This window comes from Atractosteus spatula, chromosome 1, assembly GCF_055471065.1.
Source record: "Atractosteus spatula isolate fAtrSpa1 chromosome 1, fAtrSpa1.hap1, whole genome shotgun sequence".
NCBI lineage: Eukaryota > Metazoa > Chordata > Actinopteri > Semionotiformes > Lepisosteidae > Atractosteus > Atractosteus spatula.
This window is the reverse complement of record NC_142706.1, coordinates 51,913,920-51,938,400: the sequence shown is the minus strand read 5'-3', so window position 1 is coordinate 51,938,400 and position 24,481 is coordinate 51,913,920. Positions and strand designations below refer to the sequence as shown.

General features: G+C 39.6%; 1 protein-coding gene across 1 annotated transcript in view; it reads left to right on the top strand.

Annotated features, from left to right (window-relative positions):
- frem3 (Fras1 related extracellular matrix 3) overlaps window positions 1-23,992 on the top strand; it is a 65,657-nt gene extending 41,665 nt beyond the window's left edge. Inside the window, exons 7-24 of the mRNA XM_088912071.1 lie at window positions 9,045-9,194; window positions 9,280-9,489; window positions 10,003-10,200; window positions 10,398-10,562; window positions 11,077-11,259; window positions 11,845-11,975; window positions 12,497-12,655; window positions 13,115-13,418; window positions 14,432-14,563; window positions 15,171-15,502; window positions 17,136-17,328; window positions 17,764-17,868; window positions 18,041-18,168; window positions 18,363-18,497; window positions 19,803-19,929; window positions 20,433-20,620; window positions 21,288-21,434; window positions 22,243-23,992. Of these exons, the coding sequence (XP_088768197.1) occupies window positions 9,045-9,194; window positions 9,280-9,489; window positions 10,003-10,200; window positions 10,398-10,562; window positions 11,077-11,259; window positions 11,845-11,975; window positions 12,497-12,655; window positions 13,115-13,418; window positions 14,432-14,563; window positions 15,171-15,502; window positions 17,136-17,328; window positions 17,764-17,868; window positions 18,041-18,168; window positions 18,363-18,497; window positions 19,803-19,929; window positions 20,433-20,620; window positions 21,288-21,434; window positions 22,243-22,785 (3,530 nt within the window). The 3' untranslated portion in view covers window positions 22,786-23,992. The remainder of the gene's footprint in view (window positions 1-9,044; window positions 9,195-9,279; window positions 9,490-10,002; window positions 10,201-10,397; window positions 10,563-11,076; window positions 11,260-11,844; window positions 11,976-12,496; window positions 12,656-13,114; window positions 13,419-14,431; window positions 14,564-15,170; window positions 15,503-17,135; window positions 17,329-17,763; window positions 17,869-18,040; window positions 18,169-18,362; window positions 18,498-19,802; window positions 19,930-20,432; window positions 20,621-21,287; window positions 21,435-22,242) is intronic.
- The last annotated feature ends 489 nt before the right edge of the window (window positions 23,993-24,481 follow it).

The following is a 24,481-nucleotide window of genomic DNA, read 5'->3' as shown; positions in this document are numbered from 1 at the left end:
TATTTTTAGATGACTTCTTCTATTCTGGATAAAAATAGTTTAGAAACTATTTATAATATAGCTGAGAGCTATGTCACAAATATTGTATTATTGTATATACAGTATTGCTGGAGAAAAAGACAACAACATGCAACAGGTAGAAATATGAAGAATAGGAAAAACCTTGAAAAAATAAAATGGTTGAACACTGGCCTTAGTAGAATGCCCATATCTGATGGCCAGGAATTTTGGTTATAAAGTAGATCAGACTGCATTTTTAGATCACAGGACAGTTCCTGTAGTCCATGACTATGGATCTATGCAGCAAGGTTGAAACAGGAAAAAGAAGAAATCAATGAATGTCATAACAAGTTCACAGACTGCAGTTTGGTTTCTTTATTTGTGCAGCGTATGCTACACTTTAATCTATAATTAGTTTTCCATTCATGTGAATTTGATACAAGGTGATGTCTGGTCATTGGCAACAATTTAGGAATTTCGCTGAGAAAAATTTGGATTTGCTACCATGAGACACTGGGACCACTGCGTTGTAAAGACTTGTTGAAAGGGCTGATAACAACTGGGAATGGAGTATGCACATGAGACTATCCCAAGTCAACTGAGACCAGAGCGCAAGCACGGCAATATGGCTCATGCTTTGTTAAGCGATCAGGTTGAGAAACGAAAAAATAAAACGATCGCTTTTGAAACAAATCAACTTGTTTTAAAACACTGGACAACTCTATTATTGTGTGCTGAATACCATGGTGAAAGGCAAGAAGGTGGGGGGGACTTTTTATTTCTTTAACATCAAAGGTAGGAAACGGTCCAGTGATGTCAGGAAAAGCGATCTCTCCAGAGGACTCCACCATTAATTCAGCAAACTGTTTGTGCAGAATCTCATTACTCTTGTGTTGACTGCTCTGTTTAACCACTGAGTACACGTTTTCGAGCTGCTCAAGGGTTTAATTATTGTGGTCAAAGTCAGACAACCACTTATTTCTCAATTGACATATGTTTTGCTAGTAATGTTGAAACTATTGGCTTGCTAGAGAAATCATGCAACACTATTAATTTATACAAAATAATATAAAAATTTGTACATTGTACAATCAGAAAGTTTATTTAATCATTTAACAAGCATTATGATGTTCCAGATCATTTGGAAATAAACTAAATGCCTGTTGGGTTGCAAACCTTTTCCTGCAGTAGCATGTTTTGGAAGACATCTTATAATGTGAAATTTGAGGGCCAGTAATAGAATGTGTCCCATGGTCTCATATATTTCTTGCAACAAACTCTGGATCAGGGTAATTTGAGAGATATGTCTGACCAAATGGGCCAGGACACTTTATACCCCAAAACACTTACACCTATTATCAAACCAATAGCATTTTTATATCTCTGTACAGGAAAAACAATGTTTGTGGAGTTTGTTATCCTATAATCCTCTTGTTTAAACAGCAGCAGAGTCCAATTTTGAATCATTGAACTTCAACCAGTGTACAGATGCAGCCATTCAAAATGCGCGGTACAAACCCGTACCGCACGCAGCTACCCACAAGTCACTGCATTGTACCGCAGTAGGTGATTGGCTGGCCAAAATGACCAACAGTGGCACTAATGGTGCATTGGTCGGTAGTGAAGAGATTTAATCATTTAATCTCTTTACTGTGCATGTTTTAATCCGCTTAGTATTGAATATTTATATGGAATTTTACAACTAAAGGGAAATTTTAGTAGCTGAGCATTAAAAGAAGAGGAGCATAACGCATCTGATGATCATAAACTATATTAATTTAGGAACAAAAACATATTATGTAAACTCTATATGGCTGGTATTGGTAGTTTAAAGAAAAAATACACACCAGTATTCCACTTTCTTCCTAAATATTTTAAGCATCGAAGTCTTACGTGTGGTTATTTTGGAAACGTTTTTACGTGCTCCTTCTGACTGTATTAAGTTTACATACTTTGTAAAAAGTTATCATGTTTAAACCTTTTCTGCGAATACGCTCGTTATTGCAGTAAACAAAAGCATACTTTTAGAATTTGATTAATAGGGAATATAATACGGAATCGCGTATCTAAAGAAATTAATAACAATATAATTATATTCATGTACTGTAGACTGGAACAGATATAATGATAATTGGTAGTTCGCTGTTTTTCATACAATGTGAATGTTCCATGTTCTTTGTTCAGCATCAGTTGTTTAATCTATGGTTGACTTAAGCTTATAGCTGTGTTTTATCATTGTTATTGCTGTGTGAAAACTGTGCTTTAACCTGGACATTAAGTCTGCTTCAGTAATTCGTACTCTGCAAGATGTGTAGTTTGGGTTTCAAATTAAACTATAGGTTTTAAGCTTATATGCTTTGCAAAATACACAGTTCTGAGAGATGTCGCATTCATACTTTATTTGAACCTATTCAATCTATTTGAAGTTCAGTCACAGCGATGCAGAATAAAAGGAATAATCATTAATCAGATTCATATGCTGTAACTTTCTGCAGCAAGGCATTGTGGTGTTTGAGTCTTTGCATTAATTGAGCAACCAAATTTGCAACAAAACAAAACTTTCATCCATCTAAGCTGCTTATTTTATCTGTTTACACCATCAAAATAAATATTTTTTAATTACTAAGCTTTATTTAAAATTTAAATTTAAATTAAATTTTAAAATTTAATATTTTACAATCAGATTGGAATAAGGGTCATTTAAAGTCCCCAAGATAACTATAATAATTTAATTTTATATATAACAAAAAGATGAAAACATTACAGGTCATTACGTACACAGCAGCTTTATCCATTTCTGTGATGAGACTGAAAGAATGCTTTGTTTTATGATGATTTTAAAAAATAAAATTTTGCAAAACTTTTTTTTAGCTTCATCATCGGTTATTTTTCTAATGGCTCAGCTGTCTATTTAGAGCATAAAAGCAGACTTGATTGCGGCCTGCCACTGAAGCCAAGGCCGGGTTCCTAAATAGGAGGGGAAGAAAGACATGTAAGAAATGAAAGCAAAATCTGGTGCCAGTAAGAAATCACAGAAGAGATAAGAGCCAGGATAATTGAAGCAGGAGCTTGATAAATTTGTCAGTCATTTAAAAATCCATGACACAGAACCGAACACTAGGATTCCAACCCCGAAAGAATGGCTTTTTTGTGTCTTCTGAGAGACAAGAAAAAGTCTATTAGTTTCATAATCAAAAAGAGGATTAAAGATCAAAAACACAGATTTACAATATATGTTCTCGTGAGGGATTTTGCCATCATTATCTGCGATGGGAATCTGCTTACTAATGATAATATATCAAAGATGTATATAAGGTAAGGAGAGCAGAGTAACATGAGGGAAGAAAGAGTATGAATATTTAACAAGCATTCAGTGTCCATTCAGTGTCCATAAGATCTCTGTCTCATAGCTAGGTGAGAGACGAAGACAGGAGAAGAGCTAGGCAACAGAATTGGGGGTTATTGACGGTTGAGTTTTTAGCTTAAAACACAAAACCAGTTGTTGAACCACAAATATTAAATTTACTAAATGTGTACCCTGACCTGGTATTACTCTGATGAGCAAATATACTCTAGTTCACCTGCGATGCTACAGCTCAACAAAGAATATCTTGAACCATTGTAATATAAAATGAGGGGCAATCATATTTTGATTGGCTTTCTTTTTATATTTGATGGTAATTTTGCTTGAAAGTCAAAATATTTAAAGGTTTTTCTATATTTTAGTAAACAAATAACTTTTATTGTTCAGTGAACATATTGGATTCTGCTTATAATGATGGAAACTAAATGCAAGAGCAAATACTGTACATCACTGACTCAATAATGCTTGATGCAAATTAGCACCTGTTAGATACAGTACATACATGCAAAAAAGAGTGAACAGGGCATGTACTGTATATGTATTTGTATATTAATCTTATCTTGGTATTATAATGTATTTTGGTTGGTTAACTAAATTGCCAGTAAAATATATTTAGTGCTTTGTAAGGCATGAAATCAATATGCTGTATTTAAAAACACAGGGCTATTGTCAGGAGAGGAAGTGAACCTACGATTTGTTTAAAGCCTCAAATACAATTGAGCCAGAAAAGCACGAGTTGCCTGCACTGTCTGTCTGAAAGGAACTCATTGAGAAAAAGAAGGCTGAGAAACCTGAGCAGATTACTTAAGGAAATGAAATGTGACTTAACCAGAAAACGCAGGAGACTTCTAAGTCATGGTGCACAAAACCTTTAAATGAGGAAAGATAATCCGATAGCCATTGCCATCTATTTGCATTGGACAAATTGTCCATTTCCTTTTAAATTAGACAAACTTATTTTTTTAAGCCCTAAAAAGTTTCTAGCAATTGAGAAGTCAGCCTAAGCTTTGTTTCACTTCTGGAAGTTCATTTATATTACCAGAGTTAAAAAAACACGAAGGCACAGTGATGTCCTAATGTATCAAACAAGGACAAAAATTGGAAATGATGGAAGACACTTGAAACACAAAATGTAAGACATCCTTAAGGTTTGTAGGCTAAGTGTGTTAAAGATCAAGCCTTGAAGAAATACACGGCAGTGATCATTTATTTTAAAAAAGATGAATTGACCATTATTTACTGTGGAGATCTTAATTCTAATTTGAACAGTGCGGGTGGTGTATTCCTAGTTTTAGGAAGGTTGTTTTTGATCTGCCAGGCAAGTGGTGAGTACATCCTCAGACCATAACTACTTTGCGTTGCTCCAGCCAAAGGAAATATCGTCTAGCAATCTATCGTATTAATAAGAAGAATGGATGAAATTAAGCTCTGTGGCTTCTGTAGACAGATTATTGACAGGCGTTAAGCTTTCAGTATCAACCAGAGGCTTTTGTGGCAATGGTTTTGTTCCTGGTTTGACCACAAAAAAGCCGTTTTTGCAAATGGGCTGAAAATGTGGTGAGAATGAATGTTTAGAAGACTCCAAAGAATGGAAATTCAGCACTGAAATATATGTGTTTAATGTTTGGTTAGGATTTCAATATTTAATATCAGTGTGGTTCTAATAGCAAGATTACTAGTTTGTCGCTTTTATGAAACTCTTACAAATCAGCTATGAGGCACTTTAGTATGTTTCAGTTTGACTTGATTAACAGAGAGACAGCAGTACTATTGTGGGTTGCCGCAAAGCCGTGTGCTAGGACTGTCTAACTTTGAAATGGAGTGACAGCCATGGCTGCTATAAATCAGCACCAGGACCTCGCAGGGGCAGCAGTTGCTTTGTTCTTTGATGCCCTGGTTTAGGGAAACGCTGGGAGCCACATTAGCCTGTACATGTCATTTAATCCCTCACAAGCCATTTGGTGGTGCCATAACTGAAGGCACGTATTTGAGCCCACTAACCGAAAACAAAAACAATTTGCGTGGTTGTTTGCGTTTTTCTCAGTTTCGTTTGTGCGTGGACCAACTTTTCCATTTGTCTTTTTAGTTTCTAATGACCTGTCCTCTCTGTCTTTGAACCGGCACCCTCTTTGCACACAGTTCAGAAGCAATTCTTTCTTCACTTATAATCTGCTACCTCCTGTCTGCCCTGCAAAGCTTACCCAGACTACTGGTAATCTGATAACCAAAACAGGTGGTTGTAATATAATAGTAACTTAAAATTGGCGCTAGGAACCACTGTATTGGACAACCCTCTGTCAAGACAGATGAAAGAAGCCTGCAAGCTTTTGTTCTGTTTTCCAAGTCTTAGCTTTGCCTTACCCCTATGGCCAGTCAGGCATTGTTCTGAAAGGGAGAATGCAACTGAAAGAGCAGGGTGAAAGATTGGTTAAGAGTGATTTCTGGAGAAATTCAATCTTCGATTTAAAAAAAAAACATCTATGTATGTTTTCTTAGTGTCTCAGACCAAATAAAAATAACTTTGTTGGAAGGAGGTTGCAGAATGAATTTTCTGGGTCTTCGCACACTGAATCATCTTGAGCTAGTCTTGAGAAGGGCAGGCTCTTTCAATTGCCAGAAACTGCCAGTTGAGCATTTTCCTCTCTCTGCCATTGACTTTGCTTCTTGTTATTGAGCCTTTTGTTCCCAGTTGTGATCTCCTGCAAAAATGAATAGTCCCAGAAGACAACTCCTGACTTTTGTCAATTTTTTAAGATAAAAAACCAACAGTAAATATGAACACTTTAGCTACGATACTATTGTAAACGCAGTAGTATAGACAAATATGACACTTACTGTACATATGAGATTTTTCTTCTGTTTCAAGAGCCCTCCAGTGGTAAGCCCTGCACAAAAGTTGGAGTTTTCTAAAAGTTTACTGAATTACTTTCAGTCAGATATGTCCATAGGACTAAAACAGAAAGACACCCCCCCAAAGTCATACTGGGCAAACATATTAAATGCTTAAAATAAGGTATACTGTATATTCAATGTGTACTGTTTTGTATTTCTTATTTAATTTTTGGCAACACTAAAAAAGCATATTTCATTTCATTTATTTTTAAAAAAACTTCAAAATGAGAGTATACAGTATGTGTTATTAAAACTGCTTCACTTAAAGAACACTGGGAAGATATCAGTGTAAATAATATATATTCAGACACATTTTTTAATGTTATTTTTAATATGTTGAGAAATGAGCTTTTTTCGACACTGTAAACAGACTTATTGGTTTATGTTTTATGAAGAAGGAGTGGCCTTGTACCACAGAGGTCTGAAAAAGATATTGAAGAAAATTGATACATTACACATTATGAATTAGAGGACAGTTCTTCGAGTCAACACATACAAGAGCATTGATATTTCATTGCTTCTAAATTCAGTTCCACTTGTGGACACATTAGTTTGTCAGAGCACTTCATATCTTGTTTTTAAATTAAATAAATGTTTCGTACATGCTGCTGTCTCACAATGGATTGTCTTCAGTCCTTCTGCCAAAGCAGTTATTGTTACTGTTTATTTTTCCCCTTAAGTACTAAAGCAGACATTTACTACCTCCAAGACTATGGATGATTTTGACAGCTCTCTCAATTGAAAGCTTTTCAGGCCAGGGATCTGGATTGCTATGCCCTACCGGAAGTCTAGCCAAGCCTAAAAGCAATGTAACTAATTATAAATTGCTTTAAAGACAGAATACCAGGCTTGCTGGCTTAAATGCCTTAGCAATTTAAAAAGGGAAAGATTTAAATAGATACGCTGTATTAGTATAACCCTTGGTTGGCTTTAATTGTGTCCCAGAACACAAACTTGAAGGAGTTCCAAGTCTCGGCAGAAGCATGTTCAAACACACAACGTCCTCATTAACTCCGGACAACATCTTCCTGGAGGGTCTAGAACTGACACAAGATAAACACAGGGAGGAACAACGATTTCCTCTGTGGCAGCGTCTGCCTTCAGTGAGAACACAACAGTGCCCGGGTTAGGGCACTTGGCAGGGCTGTCAGCAGCTCCATGGAAGCGAACGGCTTGGGTGGTTAGAGAGATGTGCTCTGGACCGGGGCCAGGTGCGCGCTGCTGTGATTTGTGCTTCCTTTTTACCAGCTGAGAAAGGGACCTTTCAGAACTGCCTAATGATAAGCAGTGTGAGTAGCTGTGTGAGACACTGGTGTTTGGGTGAAAGGCCTGGTCCCGCACAGCCCTTCGGCACCTGCCCCAGGACGTTGAATGCATAGTTTATTTAACCCCTTTTTTCACTAGGTAATCACGTTGAGATTAAAAGCTCTGTCACTAATGAGATATAGCTGGTAGCACTGGAGAGGAAGTTAAAAAAGTAGTTGAGGATGTGTGATCTTCTGGTGTGTCAAATCGGCTTAGATCAATTTCCCCCGCTTCAGTAGAAACCTCTGAAGTTGACAGCTTCCTAGACATATTTCAAAGTGAAGGTCCGGCTCTTGTCTAGTACAGTCTAAATTAATCGTCCAGTTAATCTTAGTGAACTAGACAGGACAACTATTAATCCCATACTAACAGAACCTATTTATCCAAAATATTTAGTGTTTTCTGCAATGGTTAATGATTTGAACAAAACAATTTTACTTTCAGAATTGATTCTTCAAGTTTCAAGCCTTATTAAGCATTTGGGTTGATTTTGTATTAGAATAATTTAATGTTCAGTTCTCTAATTTTAGAGAGGTGCTCCTTTGGAATTAACATAAAGCTGCCAATAATAGAATGATGCTCTATTATTTATAATAGAATATAATATTATAATATTTTAATATAATAATGTTCTATTGTTTGAATAGATTTTAAGTGTTCAACATGAACCAGATACAGTATTTTTGTTTCCATTGTACATACAGTATACTGTAGCTTTAGTTTCTGTAAATATTGTGAATGTTGTTTCTCTTTTTATAATTTTCAGAATCTTCAGTTATTTTTTTAATTTTATATCCACCCAGTTTAAAATTACAAACTGTGCTGGAATAGAGAAGAGCAGATAGGCTCCTTCACCCAAACGTTACAATCTCTGGAGTGATACAGAGGAGTTTCAGCACCCAATGTAGACAGAGGTGCCCCTTAATGACCACCTCAAGCCTGCAGGTTCCTTGGAAGTCAGGGGGGTCACTGTTTTTCTGGGAGCCCTGTCTGTATAAATTGAACTCTTGCACCACTGCTCGGGGAGTCCCAGTTACACCTGGCTAATGACATCATCTAGGATCTGATATAGGATTTCTAGATGTTCTCACTCCTAAGAATCTGCTTAGACTGTGAAAATGAATGTTTCTGTAGAATATTTAGTAAATCAAATGATCAAGCAGAGGGTCATTCCACTGAAAAGAACAAAAAATGTTTTGGCTATGGAAAATTCTTTAGGTATGTGTGGAAATGTTTTGGATGTCAAAGGTTAAATGAAGCCTAATTTTTTAAGATAATCACATTATACCAAGCAGGATTCATGGTTCAGTTGTATTTACAAAGAAACCATATAGACGTTGTTGCTTCTATGAGGTCTGTTTCTCTAGTTTTTCCCAAAGTATGCTGGTATCTGATTAGACAATACAAGTAGACACGAAAGAATGACTTTGTTTGCAACAATTGAGAACTTGTTTTGTTGCGTTCCTGTCTGGTTTTCTGGCAGAGCCCTCGCTGTACTTTGGAGACCCGGAGTACATGGTGGATGAAAGCTCTGGTTACGTAGAGGTGCGTGTCTGGAGAACAGGAACCGACCTGTCAAAGACAGCCACTGTCACAGTGCGGTCCAGGAAGACAGAGCCTGTCTCTGCTGAAGGTAGGCAGTCTGTTTTGAATCCTTAGAGGTGTGCGAGTCTCTGTCCTGTTTGTCAGAAAATGGTACCATGTTGTCTTCCCGGCAGCTGGTGTTGACTACGTGGGAATTAGCAGGAACCTGGATTTTGCCCCCGGAGTGACAATGCAGACATTCCGCGTGACCATTCTGGATGACCTGGGCCAGCCGGTGCTGGAGGGGCCGGAGAAGTTTGAGCTGGTCCTCCGCATGCCCATGAACGCCGTACTGGGTGAACCTAGCAAGACCACCGTCATCATCAACGACTCCATCTCAGACTGTAAGTTTCCACTCTGCAAAACACTGGGCTCTGTCTTCAGAAGTTGTTTTTAGTGAAACTTCTCAATGAAAATCTACCTTGAGTTAATTCAGCTCTTTTAAAATGTTCCCGAACCATACATTTTATTAACTAATGTCTAGCGTGGATAATTTCAGTGTTAAATCACCTTTAAAAATACTTAGAGATTAAGTGAACTGTTCAAAATAATAAATGAATGAAGAGTATACATAACTCACATTAGAGGTATGACTCTCCTATATGAATAAAAATCTTAGGAACTTCTTTGAACATTTACTTAAAATAGGTCCTACTTTATTTTGTTTCAGTAACAGTGCTATTTAAAGTTGAGAAAAATTTTAGATTAAAAGCTGTTTTTCCTCGAAGTGTCAGGGTAAAGATAAGAGACTAATTACAATCCTGTAAGCCTTTTTATGTCATCCAACAATAGTATATTTCAATCCGAATAACAACCCATAGAGCCATGATGGACTACTTGTTTCTTTCTTATTCCAGTGCCCAAGGTCCAGTTTAAGGAGCCCCTGTACATAGCTGATGAGGGAGATGGCCAAGTCAGTGCCACTGTGTACCGCAGTGGAGATATCAGTTACAAATCCACTGTGAGGTGCTACACTCGCCAGGGCTCTGCACAGGTCATGATGGACTACGATGAACGACCCAACACTGACAGCTCTATCATCACCTTCCTGCCAGGTATCACTCGCAGAGCTGTGCAATTACATGATGATGATAATATGACACTGTGTCACACAAGGTTTGTGTAAAATCATACAGAAAATGCAGCGATGCTTCGGTTCAACTCAAAACTTAACAATGAGAGCCGCAAGGGAATTATTGTTCTTCAAGTCCCTGGAGTAGGAGCTATGCCCTGTGACGTGCTGTTTTGTCAGGTGAAACTGAGAAGCCTTGTCTGGTGACCCTTGTGGATGATACCATACATGAGGAGGAGGAGGAGTTCCGACTGGTGCTGGGAACACCGAAAAGTGAATCACCATTTGGGGCGGCACTAGGAGAGCAGAAGGAAACTTTGGTCAAGATCACAGATGAAAAAGACAGTAAGTAAAGTAGGAAAATCTTCAATGTTTGAAGATTGAGCATTAGATTACAGTACCTGACCATCTACTGTAATAACCGAGCAGCAACACATGATATGGCATTTTGAGTTGCATGGCCATGACTATAATCCAGTATACTTCACTGTAATGCTAATCCAGTGTTCAGAATTACCAACATATCTAGTAAAGGCAGCTCTCCATGTTACCAGGACTGATTGGTAAAAAAGGGGGAAAGGTAGTTACTTGTTTAATAAAATTGATTAAAAGTTCATCTTTCTCCTCCATACCAGGTTTGGAATAGGACAGAGAATATACTTTACACAGCAACTGACAATAAATCAAATGTTTTAAATGCCAGCAGTTTACACAAAAGTGGGCTCTAATGCCTTATTTTAAACACATCTTCAAAAACAGTGTTTAAACAGAGGCACTGAATTACTCCGTGTGCCTCAGTTTTATACAGAAATTAAAAATATGTGATGTTCTATCCTTCCTTGTGGTCATATTTCTGCAGAATCAATTATCAAGTTTTCTGAGGTCAAATACAGTGTCAAAGAGCCACAGGTGCTGGGAGAGATAGCTGTGGTGAAGATCCCTGTGCTGCGCCTAGGGGACACCTCCAAGGTGTCTCTTGTGCGAATCCACACCAAGGATGGGTCTGCAACCTCAGGAGAGGACTACAACCCCCTGTCAGAAGGCAAGTGCTGCTGAGAGCTAGCAGCCCACAGAGCAGGGCCAGCAGTGATGAGATTCGAGCCGTGAGGGCACTTGGGATGCTTTCAGGCAGATTCAGGGGTGCAGTGTGCAGTCAGGGGCTTCAATGCCTAACAACAGTCTGAATAGTAGTGGCTATTTTACTGGAACTAGCATAAAAATGCTATATTCTATAAAGGGACTTTATATTGAATAGATTTTCTATATATATTTCTATATTTCTTAGCATATCATTTTTAGTTTGTACACTGACCATTTTCTCCTCTGCACACTTAGTTTGTGTAATTCATTCAGTTTTTCAGTTTCTGAGTGCTGGAACAACAAAGAATTGTATTTTAATTTATTTTTACTGTTCAAATTAGATGGCATGCTTCTTAAACTGAAGGCTAGCTCATAGATTTTAATTCTTCAGTTTCGTCTTTTAGTCTTACTGTTTACATTAAGTAGCAAGCCTTAGGCAAGTAAGACATCCTCTAACATTGTAACTGTTTCCATGTATGTACTGTAGAGTCCGATTTACGGGAGATCTCACCATGTGTTCTCCCTCTTGTCTTGTAATCCCATCCAGATGTTGAGTTTAAGGAAGGAGAGACAGAGCACTTTGTGGAGGTAGAGATTCTTTATGATGGCGAGAGAGAGATGAGGGAAGCCTTCACAGTCCACATGAAGCCTGACGAGTACATGGTAGCTGAGATACAGGTAAGCGAGATGATAAAGCACTGCTTTTCCATTTCTCTCTATGTAAGAATAGAAATGCACTTTTGTATTGAGTGGTTTTGTATGCGTGATCAGACATGCATACTGCAACATTTGTATCATTTTGATTGATTTCTTTGAAAGCATAAAAAATAATCAGTAGGCTATCACTTTTCAGACAGGCAGTATTTTGAGATGCATGGCTCTAACTATAATCCAATATACATCTTTGTTTTTATGAATTAAAATGAGACTACAATTGTCTGATAAGATTAGGCTCCAAACTCTAAATGCGTGTTGAACTTTTCTGTTGAGGATGAACCTTACAGATAAAATAATTACCTCATGCTTTCAAAACAACTTTTACTGCTTAGGAAGAATTATTTGTGGCTTCTTTCTAAGGACCCTCATCACTTCTTCTAGGAAAGCACTGGGTACTGGTTCATTGGTTTCTTTCTAAAAAGCGTTTATATAAATTGATGTACGAGCACGTTCATGTCAACAAATGCGATCCCCTCTAACAGACGAGCAAGGCCATCGTGTACATCGAGGAGATGGACAGCGTGGCGGACGTGACTTTCCCAGCAGTGCCCCAGGTCGTGTCACTGCTCATGTACGACGACACAGCACGAGCCAAAGACCACCCCAACCCTCCCACCGGCTATCCTGTTGTGTGTGTGACGGTGAGCACGGGACCGACCCCCTGGCCCTGTGGCCAATATGAAAGTGCCCAGACCTGCTGGATTTTAACACTTTATAAACAAGAACCTGTGCTATATTAGAATACTTCCATATCATATTTCTCACACATTTCTAGAGTTAGCTGTAGAATATGAGGGCCCTTAAAGGAAAACTTCAATGTGACTCATTTTGCTTATTGCATTTAGCAGAAAACTTGAATGTTTTGATTAAATTCTAAGTCTGAATCCTGCTTCTGCTATTTAACAGTATTTACTGTATTTACAGTACAGTACAAAATCTGTATTTATTTTAGTCTTATATCTCAATCGGCAAGATTCACATTTTTGTATTTGCATTATTATGGTACAACAAACTCTACTGGAAAATATGAAGAATAGCTTTTTTTTATTTGCTTACAAGCCTTTACCTGGTTACTGACTGTATGACCCCCTCTCTCACAGGCCTGTAATCCCAAGTACTCTGACTTTGACAAGACGGGATCCATCTGCTCTGCTGAGAACATCAACGACACCCTGACGCACTATCGCTGGCTAGTGAGCGCGCCCAGCGGCTCCGACGGTGTCACCAGCCCCATGAGGGAGGTAGACTCCAACACCTTCTTCACCAGCACCAAGACTATCACGCTGGACGCTATCTACTTTCAGGCCGGCTCCAGGGTGCAGTGTGCAGCCAGGGCCTTCAACGCCAACGGAGATGCAGGCCTGGAGCTTCTCAGCCCAATCGTCACCATCAGCCGGGAGGAGGGTGAGTGCAGCTAAAGCCAGGCCTCACTGCTAATTTATCGCTGGGAGAAAGAACTGCAGTTTATGAATGGAATTTACTCCTTGGCAACTCTTCGTAAGATGAAAAATTGTTACGCGAAAATGAAATTCTCATCGCCTTATGCGTTAAACCTTCATTCCCAAGATTTAGAAAATTAGGCAGCCTTACTTGCTTTAAACTAACAGAGCCCTGGATAGTGAAAGTAAGAGCACTGTTGCTTGTTTTTGATGATTAATCTTATTTACCCCTGTGCAGTAGTTAACATGATATAAAAGCTTTAATAAGATTTGTGAGATTTCTACAAATAAAGAAGTATTGCTGAATTCTGTTGTCGGAGACCAGGATGTCATTTATCATTTAGTTACTAAGGACACACCTTCGTTCTAGTGAAAATATCTTTGCAATTGCAGAAAACAGGGGTGAAAGTGCACAGTTCGTTATAGTGAAAACTGCTAATCTGGGCTATTTGGAAATCAAGGGATGAGTGTATTCGTTTGAGCTGCCTACCTGAAAAATGCTCACTTACTAAAAGCATAACAAAGCCTTTAAAAGAAATGTTTCAGGGCAGGATGGAAATAATATTGGTCTTTAACCAGTAATACTGTCTTTGTCTTTGACCTTCGAACCATTTACAGCTACTGGACTGTGTTACATCAGCACACAGTGCCTGCTTTCCTGGTTTTCCACAGCATAACTGACTGTGTAACGTTTAAAGTGTAATGATCAGAGATCTCAGGATAAGAACATGAATTCTTGGTAATAAAATGTGAACAACTCAGCTTTGATTCTTGGAAAATGTGGCACAAAAACTATTAACTATTATATATTGAATATCCTTAATATAGTCCCGTGAAGGGATATTTTTGAATGGTTTCTCATAAATAGATGTCTTTCACTTGTTATAATTTTAAACTAAATCCATCACTTATACAAAAATCAAAGAGGGTATGGTACAAGGCAAGTGTTTTGAGATTTTTATTTTTTGTCTGCTACAGGTCTCTGTCAGCCTCGTATCCCAGGGACAGTTGGAGCAGAACCGTTCTCTGCCAAGATTCGCTACACTGGTCCAGATGACCCTGACTTCCCAAACCTCATCAAACTGACAGTCACCATGCCCCACATAGATGGTCTGTACTTTTCTGTTGCTGTCACTGAAAATGACAGCTGTAATGTACTGTACTGCTAATTTACTACTTTTAGTACTAATTTGCTACATAACTAGAACACAATGGAAGTCTTTCTCAGTTTTGCTTCCTAGATCGTTTGAATGGTGTCTTTTTCAACAGAATTGAAATTTCTGTTATTTTTGTAGTACAATCTCCTCTATATTTAATGTAATGTGTGCAATTTATCAGTCAAAACAAGCATCTGAAAGGTTTTCACCTTGAACTCCGAATTCATGAGGTTGTAAAGAACCAGAATGAAGACTTTTTCACTGGTGTGCTCTGTCCTGTAAATGGAAAAGCAATGCTCAATGAATGGTTTCTTTAATCACTGTCTCTGTCTTCGCTGTCTATCCTCATGCCATGAACAGAGACTTTATCCTAATCTAAACTCATTTTGTGTTATCCTTCATGTGTAGCAATTAAAGTCATTTCGAACTTTGGAATTAACGTTTGAACAATGCTAGCTGTTGTTTGGCAGTGCGTTGTTGTGTAATTCAGCTGATACACCACAGTTCTGTTGTGTATCAAAACCGACAGTTGAGCAAGCTGCATCCCTGTCTGACTGCAGGTATGTTACCGGTGGTCTCCACAAGAGCCTTATCCAATTTCGAGCTGACCTTGAGCCCGGATGGCACCCGAGTCGGGAACCACAAGTGCTCCAATCTGCTGGATTTTAACGAGATTCAGACCCGGCATGGCTTCATCACAGACGGCACCAAGAACCCGGAAGTTATCGGGGAGACTTCGCCCTATCAGTACAGCGCCACCCTGCGCTCTGCCAGCACCCTGCGCTTCTACCGCAATCTCAACCTGGAGGCCTGCCTGTGGGAGTTCAACAGCTACTACGACATGTCTGAGCTGCTGACCGACTGTGGGGGCAGCATTGGCACAGACGGCCAGGTACTGTCTGGGGGTGCTGAGGAGGATTATAGGGGTGACGACTGCAGTGTGCACTCACTCCACTACCCTCGTCTCTTGCAGTTAGCACTTTCTCGCATATTGGGGCCTGTCCTTATAACCAGGTGCACACACAGCTCCCCTCCTGTGTCCCAGGAGAATTACAGCCACATTAACAACGTCTTCACTAACGAATTCCCTGAAAATGCGAATTGTATTATAATGACCCCAAATCAAGCGTGGGAAAGTCTCTGTGTTCTTGTGATTTTAATTTTTTTTATTTATTTTCTCACAAGTAAGGCTTTTTTAAAAAGTGAGGATGTATAATGTTTAGACAAGAAAGTGTCTGGAGAAATATCTGCTCATTTATAAACCCTGCGCCAGTTTGATTATTGGGACATTTCCAATAGTATTGGGATAATAATTATTAATAGTTATGGGCTTATAAATATTCCGAATAATTCAGTAAAATAAGGTCTGAATTAAATGTTTTGTGTCATAGGAATTCACACTTAGGACACTTACTGAAATTGCTATATTAAAATTGCAATTTTTAAAAAATATTTGATTTTAACCTGCAGCTGATACCTCTTTAGGTCCTGTTTTCCTTCTTTCCATCTTCTTTTGCGCTTTGTGTTTTGAAATAGATGTCCAGGCCAAAGTAAATAGCAGTCTCCTTGTCCAAACAGTGCAGCTCAAGCAATTAACAAAAACACTTAGCTACTGCCCAAGAGATAAGCTAGCTAATAGAAAATGTTTTTGTAATCGAACAGCTGAGAGTGATCATTCTAGGGACTGTGAAAGAAAAGTGAGATATTTTGTTGAAGCACAATGTGCTAACGATGGGAAAGAAAGAGCAAGTTTTTTTCCAGCCCTAAGCATCGACAATGCTGAGTTGCCTTTAAACCTTGAGGTGAATGGACTCCGCTAGCAGACTGAACCTGCTATTACCACTCAGCCTGCAGCACCACTTCTGTACCACAGTAAAGGGATACTCACTCTGAAGTCAAACAGGCTGCAACCTTAAACCTCCATGTGTCATTTAACAAAACATGCTGCATACCAAAGGACTGAAATGGTAAAGAAATGAAGCACAACAGGACAGATTACGTTTCCTCAAAGAAGGCGGTACTGCTGTATGTGGCATTTGTATAAGTGATCTAAGCAGGATAGGTACTTTCTTACAAGGCTCTATTTTCAATGCTGCTCTGGTACTGTACCTAAAAAAATATTTTTTCTACTAATATCTTTACCCACATTTAAAACGTGAATCCCCAGTATTCCATAAATACACATTCAAAAGTAGGTTAAGTATAATATGTGACATAGAATCATATGTAATGTATTTACTTTTTATAAAAAAAAATGGTAAATACAGTTTTCTTTAGTGGATAAGGAGCTGGATCCAGAAATTAATAATAGTGAACTCTTTTATACAGATATTACATTAACCACATATAGCATAACCGTTGCAACGATGGTGAGTGAATCGAGATGAGAGCCCCCAGAGCGGTATATTTTGGGCTTTTCTTTGGGTTTAATGTCTTGATTCAGTGCTGTTGGTCCCTCCCTGAGGTAGCGGTGGGGCCCGGTGCTGTGTTGAGACTCAGGCTGCGTCTCCGGTGTGTCCCGGCAGGTGCTGAACCTGGTGCAGTCCTACGTCACGCTGAGGGTGCCGCTCCACGTCTCCTACGTGTTCCACTCTCCCGTGGCTGTCGGCGGCTGGCAGCACTTCGACCTGCAGTCCGAGCTGCGCCTCACCTTCGTGTACGACACTGCCATCTTGTGGAAAGACGGCATCGGCAGCCCCCCTGAAGCTGAGCTGCAAGGTGCTTCGACTCTCTTCTGTATCCGACGGCCACACTAAAACCTTTATTTTCAGTCTTTCACTCATAACCCTTCATGGGGATGTGAGGATTTGTTGATTTTTGGGGATTTTTATTTGATTTAATCATGCTGAAATTAACTCTGGTCAGTTGAAAATAGAAAGGATTGTACTGTGTGATATTTATAGTTTGTGACAATGCATACTACAAATGACACTGGATTCAATGTACATTTTTAAGAATTCTTGATGTACTTCGTATATTTATATACACACTTTATATTTGAAACCACCAAATGGTTGTTTTGTAACATAGATGAATATAAGCAAATTTTGTAGTGATAAACAAATGTTAAAACCAACCACTGTCTGTAAAGAGCATTGTGCGTTTTTGCTCTGATACCGTTTTAAATTTCCGTTTTAAACTGTCTTATCCCAGGGGCCATGTACCCCACCAGCATGAGAATCAATGAAGAAGGCCGACTGGTGGTGAACTTCAAGACAGAAGCTCGTTTCCGAGGACTCTTCGTTATGTCTCACCAAGGTATAGGATCCAGCCCACAACGAAAAGCAGGAGGCTCTTTTTCTTCTGATTTAAAGCCATATAAGGAAGTAAATACTTCTTCGTCAAATCTTGCCTCATTGTCAGTTGGTCCGTGTTCAGGACAGTGTCGTGTCTTGTCTGAAGTGTTCTCTGTGTGTTCTCTTTTCCACAGGTACGTCTCTGACATCGATGGTGATGTCGGTCAATCACCCTGGCCTCACCTTCACACTCTCTCTCCTGAGGACCGAGCCTACCTACAACCAGCCAGTTCAGCAGTGGAGCTACGTCTCGGATTTTGCTGTGAGTCTGCTTTTGGCACTAGAAACACTTGTGAACGAGTTAGATACAAGTGTGTGCTTTTATATTTTCAATTCCATCAGAGCTGGAATTACATATTTGTAAGTTGAACAGTGTTGTTCTCCTCTTACTTTATTAAAAGACCGAATTACCTTTCAAACACCTCTTTATAAAATTGAATCTTGTTTTGTATGTAGGTTCGAGACTATTCCGGCACCTACACAGTAAAGCTCATTCCTTGCAGTGCATCTCCTAACTCAGAGTACAATATTCCTCCCATCTGTAACCCTCGTGAGCCCCTCACCTTCGACATGGACATCAGGTTCCAGCAGGTAAGAAGCTTCACACATGGCTGTTCTTGGTATTTCCCTTCAGCTTATAACCAGTGTTTCCTTTAACAAATTTGATTTGATTTATGCATTGATATTCTTAATTTAAAGGGGAACTGCAAAGCTAACTTCATATTTTGGGGTTAGAATCTGAATTGATGAGTGAATTTCAAACTGTAATTAAAGTCAAATGTACACAGTAACTTGTAAAATCTCCTATTTACATCACAAACTGACAATATTCCAGGTATGCACAGCATGTCCCATATTGCTGTCATTGTCTGCAATTCATAATGAAGCAACAAAATGTCTTGTGATGTGTGCGGCCCTATGACATTGTAAACAGGCAGGCTTGTGAATACATCATCTTTAATCCAGTAGAAATATTGCTTTCCATTTTGAGACAGTTTTGCCCACAAATACTGCTTACTTGTGAAATGTCTGCTGTACAACCTGAGTTTATTCACTCGAACATCTCATTACACTAGTCTTTATGGTGACTAGTGAGCAGGAAGGGCCACATCACTATACAATTCATGGGAACTTGTAAGTTTGTACATTTAATATGTAAGTTTACGACAACATGGTGACTTACAGTACTTTCACAAATTTCACAATTTTGTGCTTAATTCAAAATTTTTCATTTTCTTCTATAATGTCAATGAATTTTGTTGCAGAGATTTAATAACCGGTCTGAGAAATCGGGACTACAGTTCCCCTTTAATGCAATTCTTCTACAGTTCTAATTGTTGCATAGTTTAGCAAAGACATTCTTCTCATGTGTTGAAAATGCAGGAGCAAAATAAGAAATAACAAAATAAGATACCAGAGTCAACAGGCAAGGTGATGTTCAAAGGTTTTTGGCCTGGAGCAAGATTTGCTGCAAATTGTATTTGTGTAAAAGTTGAAAGACACAAATCTGGAAAGAGATGAGACAGGTCTGAAGGAAAGTCAGACTCATATTTTCTCAAACATTTAGTTGGAGCTTATTTGGAGGCTGATGTGGAACCTTTTGAAAGATGAACTGACATTGGTTTTAAACCTCTTACCATATTTAACAGTGTCTAAAAGAGCAGTTATTTTTCAATGAAGATGCAAAGATGGTGGTATTGAAAGGATTAATTATTGAAAATGTAATCAAATACACATCAGAGCTAATATTTTCATCATTGTGTTGTATCCTGCTTTTTGGGTTTGTAACTACATTAGTCACACCAAATAGATGTGTGTACAGTTTCTCTGTTTGCGTTATTCCACCTCCCTCCCTGCCTTGTATGTGGAGTGTGATGAGCTCTCTCTGCCTCTCAGGTCAGTGACCCTGTGGCTGCTGAGTTCAGTCTCAACACCCAGATGTTCCTGCTTTCCAAGAGGGAGCTGTGGCTTTCTGATGGGTCCATGGGATTCGGAGAGGGGACCGATGTCGCCTTCTCTGAAGGTACAGGAGAGGAAAAAAAACGCACAGTGCTACCCTTTGGTGGCAAGGGTGGGCAGATAGAAAAGCCCACTTGTTAAAATTCACTTCTAATTAGCGTGGCTGGGAGTTTGAAGCTTTTGCCTATAGAAATAGTAGTAAAATAGATCAGATATTTATCTTTGTTCAAGAAGAGCAGAAAGAAATGAAAAATACAAATTCCAGTTTCTTCCAAGACGGTAATTTCATGCACCAGTGTCCCATCTCTGTAGTTCAGATCTATAAATAGGATAGGATCTATAATAGGCAAGAGAAGTACAGTATTATACTGCAGCCCCTAGAATACACTTTTTCCAGTGGCTCCCCCTTGTGGCCATATATAAATACAACTATGAAATACAGGCCTGCAGATTCAGGAAACACAGCTTGCAGCACAATCATCAAGATAAATTACTTCTTGGGAGCAGCATAATCAAGGAGCAAATACAGAGGTCAGCTCTATTGATGTTTCTCTTCTCTTCTGTCAGGTTCTTTGATTTATGGCCGTGTTATGGTGGATCCTGTGCAGAACCTTGGAGACTCGTTTATCTGCAACATTGAGAAGGTGTTCCTGTGCACAGGAGATGATGGATATGTTCCCAAGTATAACCCAGCAAACAGGGAGTACGGCTGCCTTGCTGATGCCCCCTCTCTGCTGTACAGGTTCAAGATTCTGGTAGGTGAACTAGCCACTCCGGACTGAAACCTACTGTAAACTATTAAATTGATTGATGAGCTGTAGGTCAGTTCCCTCGGTTCAGGACAGTGAATGTTATACTCTTCAGTGCACCATAATATGTGACTTGGAGTCAAAGGTTATAATGTTCCTACCATCCCTATGAAAGATTGGCATTAGACACCAAGGTTCAGGTGTTTTGCTCTGTTAGTGTTAGACATGCCTTTGCCCCAGAGAAAATGTCTGGTTGCCCTTTTGTCGAGTAGAATACAAATACTGTATGAGCTGTAAAGTCTCCTAGAAAGGTAAACTAAAGGTGAAGTGGAATTATTACCAATTAGAACTTGGAAAAGCAAGTAGTCTAGTGGTTTTTACAAATAACTACAACAGAATGACAGGTGACAGAAACGGTTATAGAAACATACACTGTATGGCACTGCTTGAATTAATTTTTTACAAAAATACTATTTTAAAGAAAGAATTTTGTTTAGTCGTATACCCACCAGCGAAGGAGAGATTCTGTGTGTTATCCACCCTTGTGGCGAATCCTGCCGATGCAGTCTGCTGAGAGGTTGATCTCTGCCGGGGTTCATCCTAACCGTGATCAGAGCAGGGTTTGTCTGTGGGATTGCTGTGAGTCTCCTGAGTTTGGAAGTCGTTTCTGCAGGATAAAGCCCAGCCAGAGACACAGGCCACGGTGTTCGGGAGTGTGCAGTTCGACGCCAAGCTGGCTGCGGATGCGCCGGGAGCTCTGCCACTGGTGAGGCAGCCAGGCTCGGATGGATTCGCCCTGTCGTCCACACCCCTCTTCCAGGTGAGGAGCCACTGGATCAGCCTTGCTGTGCTCCCAGAGCCAGTGAAGCTCTAGAAAAAGTTTTCATTATCCTTTCACACGCAAGACTTTTCCATTTGAAGTTGGTGTTATTTCTTCTGAGCCGGATCTCCTACCAGTTCCCAGCTCCAGCTCACGAAACTAAACCGCATTAAATTCCCCAGTCACAGGTTCCAGCTTTTTTCACACAACCACTCCCACAACATCAGGTAGCATAAAATGAAAGAATAATGTGAAAAAAAGAGAGAATAGCCGAGGATAACTTAGCTGACTTACTCCGTTCCAATCCTAGTAGCAACTTAGCCAGTTGTGCAACATGTTGCCATTTTTGATGAATCCATCACAATCAGCTCATAACATAACTGCTCAGATTGGTGATGTCTGAACTACAGAGCCTAGCCTGTGCTCAGAATGACCCGACTGGTTAAGCCAACTGCTCTTAATTTTAAAATTTCATAAGCTTCGTTTCATATATGTTATACCTTTTTAATCAAGGTATAACAGCAGGTGAGATATCTCAAAAGAAAATGAACATGTGAAAGCAAATTCATTTTTGACATCGGAAATGTGGTTACATTTTTTACAAAGCCCTTCTTCCTTCCTGGGCACCAGCAAGAAGCAAAACAACGTCAGCTTCTGCGCTTGATATCGTAAATGAACAACAAACAGAATGAAAGTGCTCCAAATGTCTAATTCAAATTTAAACCACAAAAATTCAACCTCCACCCTTCCAACTACAGCCGTTGACAGCTCTTATCACAGAGGTCACATGTTCTTTTTGCCACCCTAGGTCACAGCAGGACGGGAGTGGTACATCCACATCATCTACACAGTCCGCTCCAGAGAGAACGCCAACCGAGGCATTGGCAAGAGGAGCCTAGAGTATCACCACGGCCTGTCTGCAGCTGCTGTAGCCCCCAGAGCTGTGGGGCGCAGCCGCCGGGCGGCCCCAGAGGTGGCTCAGGACATAGGCCTGGAGAACAACAGGGGCACCAACATCCAGCACATTGCTCTGGACCGCAGGAACAAGATGGTGGTCAGCCAGCGCGAGTCCTGGCCCCAGGGCGAACTCCTGGAGCAGCCTGCGCTGGAGAGTTTTGGCCAGGAGTCCTCAGAGCTGCCCATGATGCCCATAGTGACCGGGGTGGCTGGCCTCCTTCTCCTGCTGTGTATCGTCACCATCGTCGTGGTCCTAATGCTACGACGCAAGAAGCGCCACTCTGGGAAGAAACTGCCCCCCTACTCCACCTCCTCTTGCTCGGCCTACCAGAGCAGCAGGAGCAGCCGCGACACCGTGAACACAAGGCACAGCACCGACAGCTCCGAGGTCTAACCTGGAAGGAGACCCAGCCATCTTTTCACCTGGTGGTGCTGGACATTTCTGACAGTTGACAAAAATAGCGACAAAAACACCTCAGTGCCTTGATTTTTTTCCCACAGCTCCCGCTTGCTCTGAAAAAAGTGAACAAGTGAGGAAGAGCACTCCAAACAGCAGCTGAAAATATTGTAATTTGTAACTGAAAGGGAAGCAAAAAATAATTGTGTGGATGCATAAGTGCTCTTCAGCTTGCCTTTTCACCGTGAGAGCACTGTAAGGCATGCTGAACCTCATGAAGTGTTTATTTCCTTCACCTACACGTTGGACGTTAGAATGGGCTGGGGTCCCCTGTAATCGATGACAAGAGTGACATAATTTTGGCTTTTATTTACGTTGAGCTCTAATTTACATTGTGAAACTGTGCCTGTTATTATCGTTCTGCTGCTTCTGATGCCACGTTTCTGAGTAGAGGCGCAGACCGAGGAGAGTGTGGTGTAAGGAAAGGGCCATACACGTCGGGATGAAAGGTTATTTATTCCAGAGCTCCATATCTCGCAGTCTATCCACCTACCTCCCCACCTCCCACTGTCTAAGCTTTCTAATCAAGTCACCTTCACGCAGATCAGTGTTACTCCAGCCCTTCCCGTCAACTCTATTTCAATATTGAGATACATCTAACTCCTTAATTGCTGTATTGATCCTTACTAGTTATCAGTTACATAAAGGAGCTGGTGGCGGCAAAATATGTAATGGAGTAGAGTGGAGGGGCCACAGTTGTGTAACCCTGATGAGGAGGATATTTAAAGCAGATTACAGATATTAAAGTGTTTGTCAAGTTCTATGAGTTTTTAAGACGTGGCCAGAGTTGCAAGCAAAAGTTCTATAGAAGCTGTAATTTACCTGCATGTCAATAAAGACAAAGGTAATGATGACATTTAGTGGTTATAAAAAAGGAACAAAACACTACTGGACACGTACAGCTATTACTTTTTTTTTACAGTTAGAAATTTGATTTTTTTTTAGTAGTCAAATAGGTTTTCTTGATGTTTTCTATTTGAATCAATCACGTTTAGTAAAACTATCAGAGCACAGGCTACATCATACTGTTTTTCAGGTTCATTTTGCAATTGTTGGCATGAACTGTACAGGTGAATTCTGAGCATTTCTGAGGGAGAGTAAAATGTTTTATGTTGCATATCTAATAAATGTCTTTTTATATACTGTTTAGTTTTGAACAGACTTGTGTCTGCCTGTTTCAACAAAACCGTAAATGAGGTGCTAAACAAAAGGAATTGTAATTAGTCACATTTTTATTCACTTGAGTTACTTGTACAGATTTTTTTCACCTTTTATAGTCTTTCAGGAATTGTATGGTTGAAATCATACAATGTGCAGCTGTATGATTGTGGTTAAAAATCAAAGTGAGTATATATAAAAGAGCTGAATGAGAAAGCACAAATGACATAAGTATTAGTAACACACCATGATAAAACGTGAACAATTGAAAAAGAGATGTGAAATGCATTTTGTGATGTTCTCATTCAACAACTTAGTAGATGGTATTAGGAGAAAAATGTTGTGTGACTAATACATTTTTATCTCATACTGTCCTAAGTTACATTAAAAAACACTGATCACCGGCACCAAGTACTAAGAAGAAATGTAATGTTTAAAAAAATACTGTAAAGGTTTAAAATGATTTGTGAACATT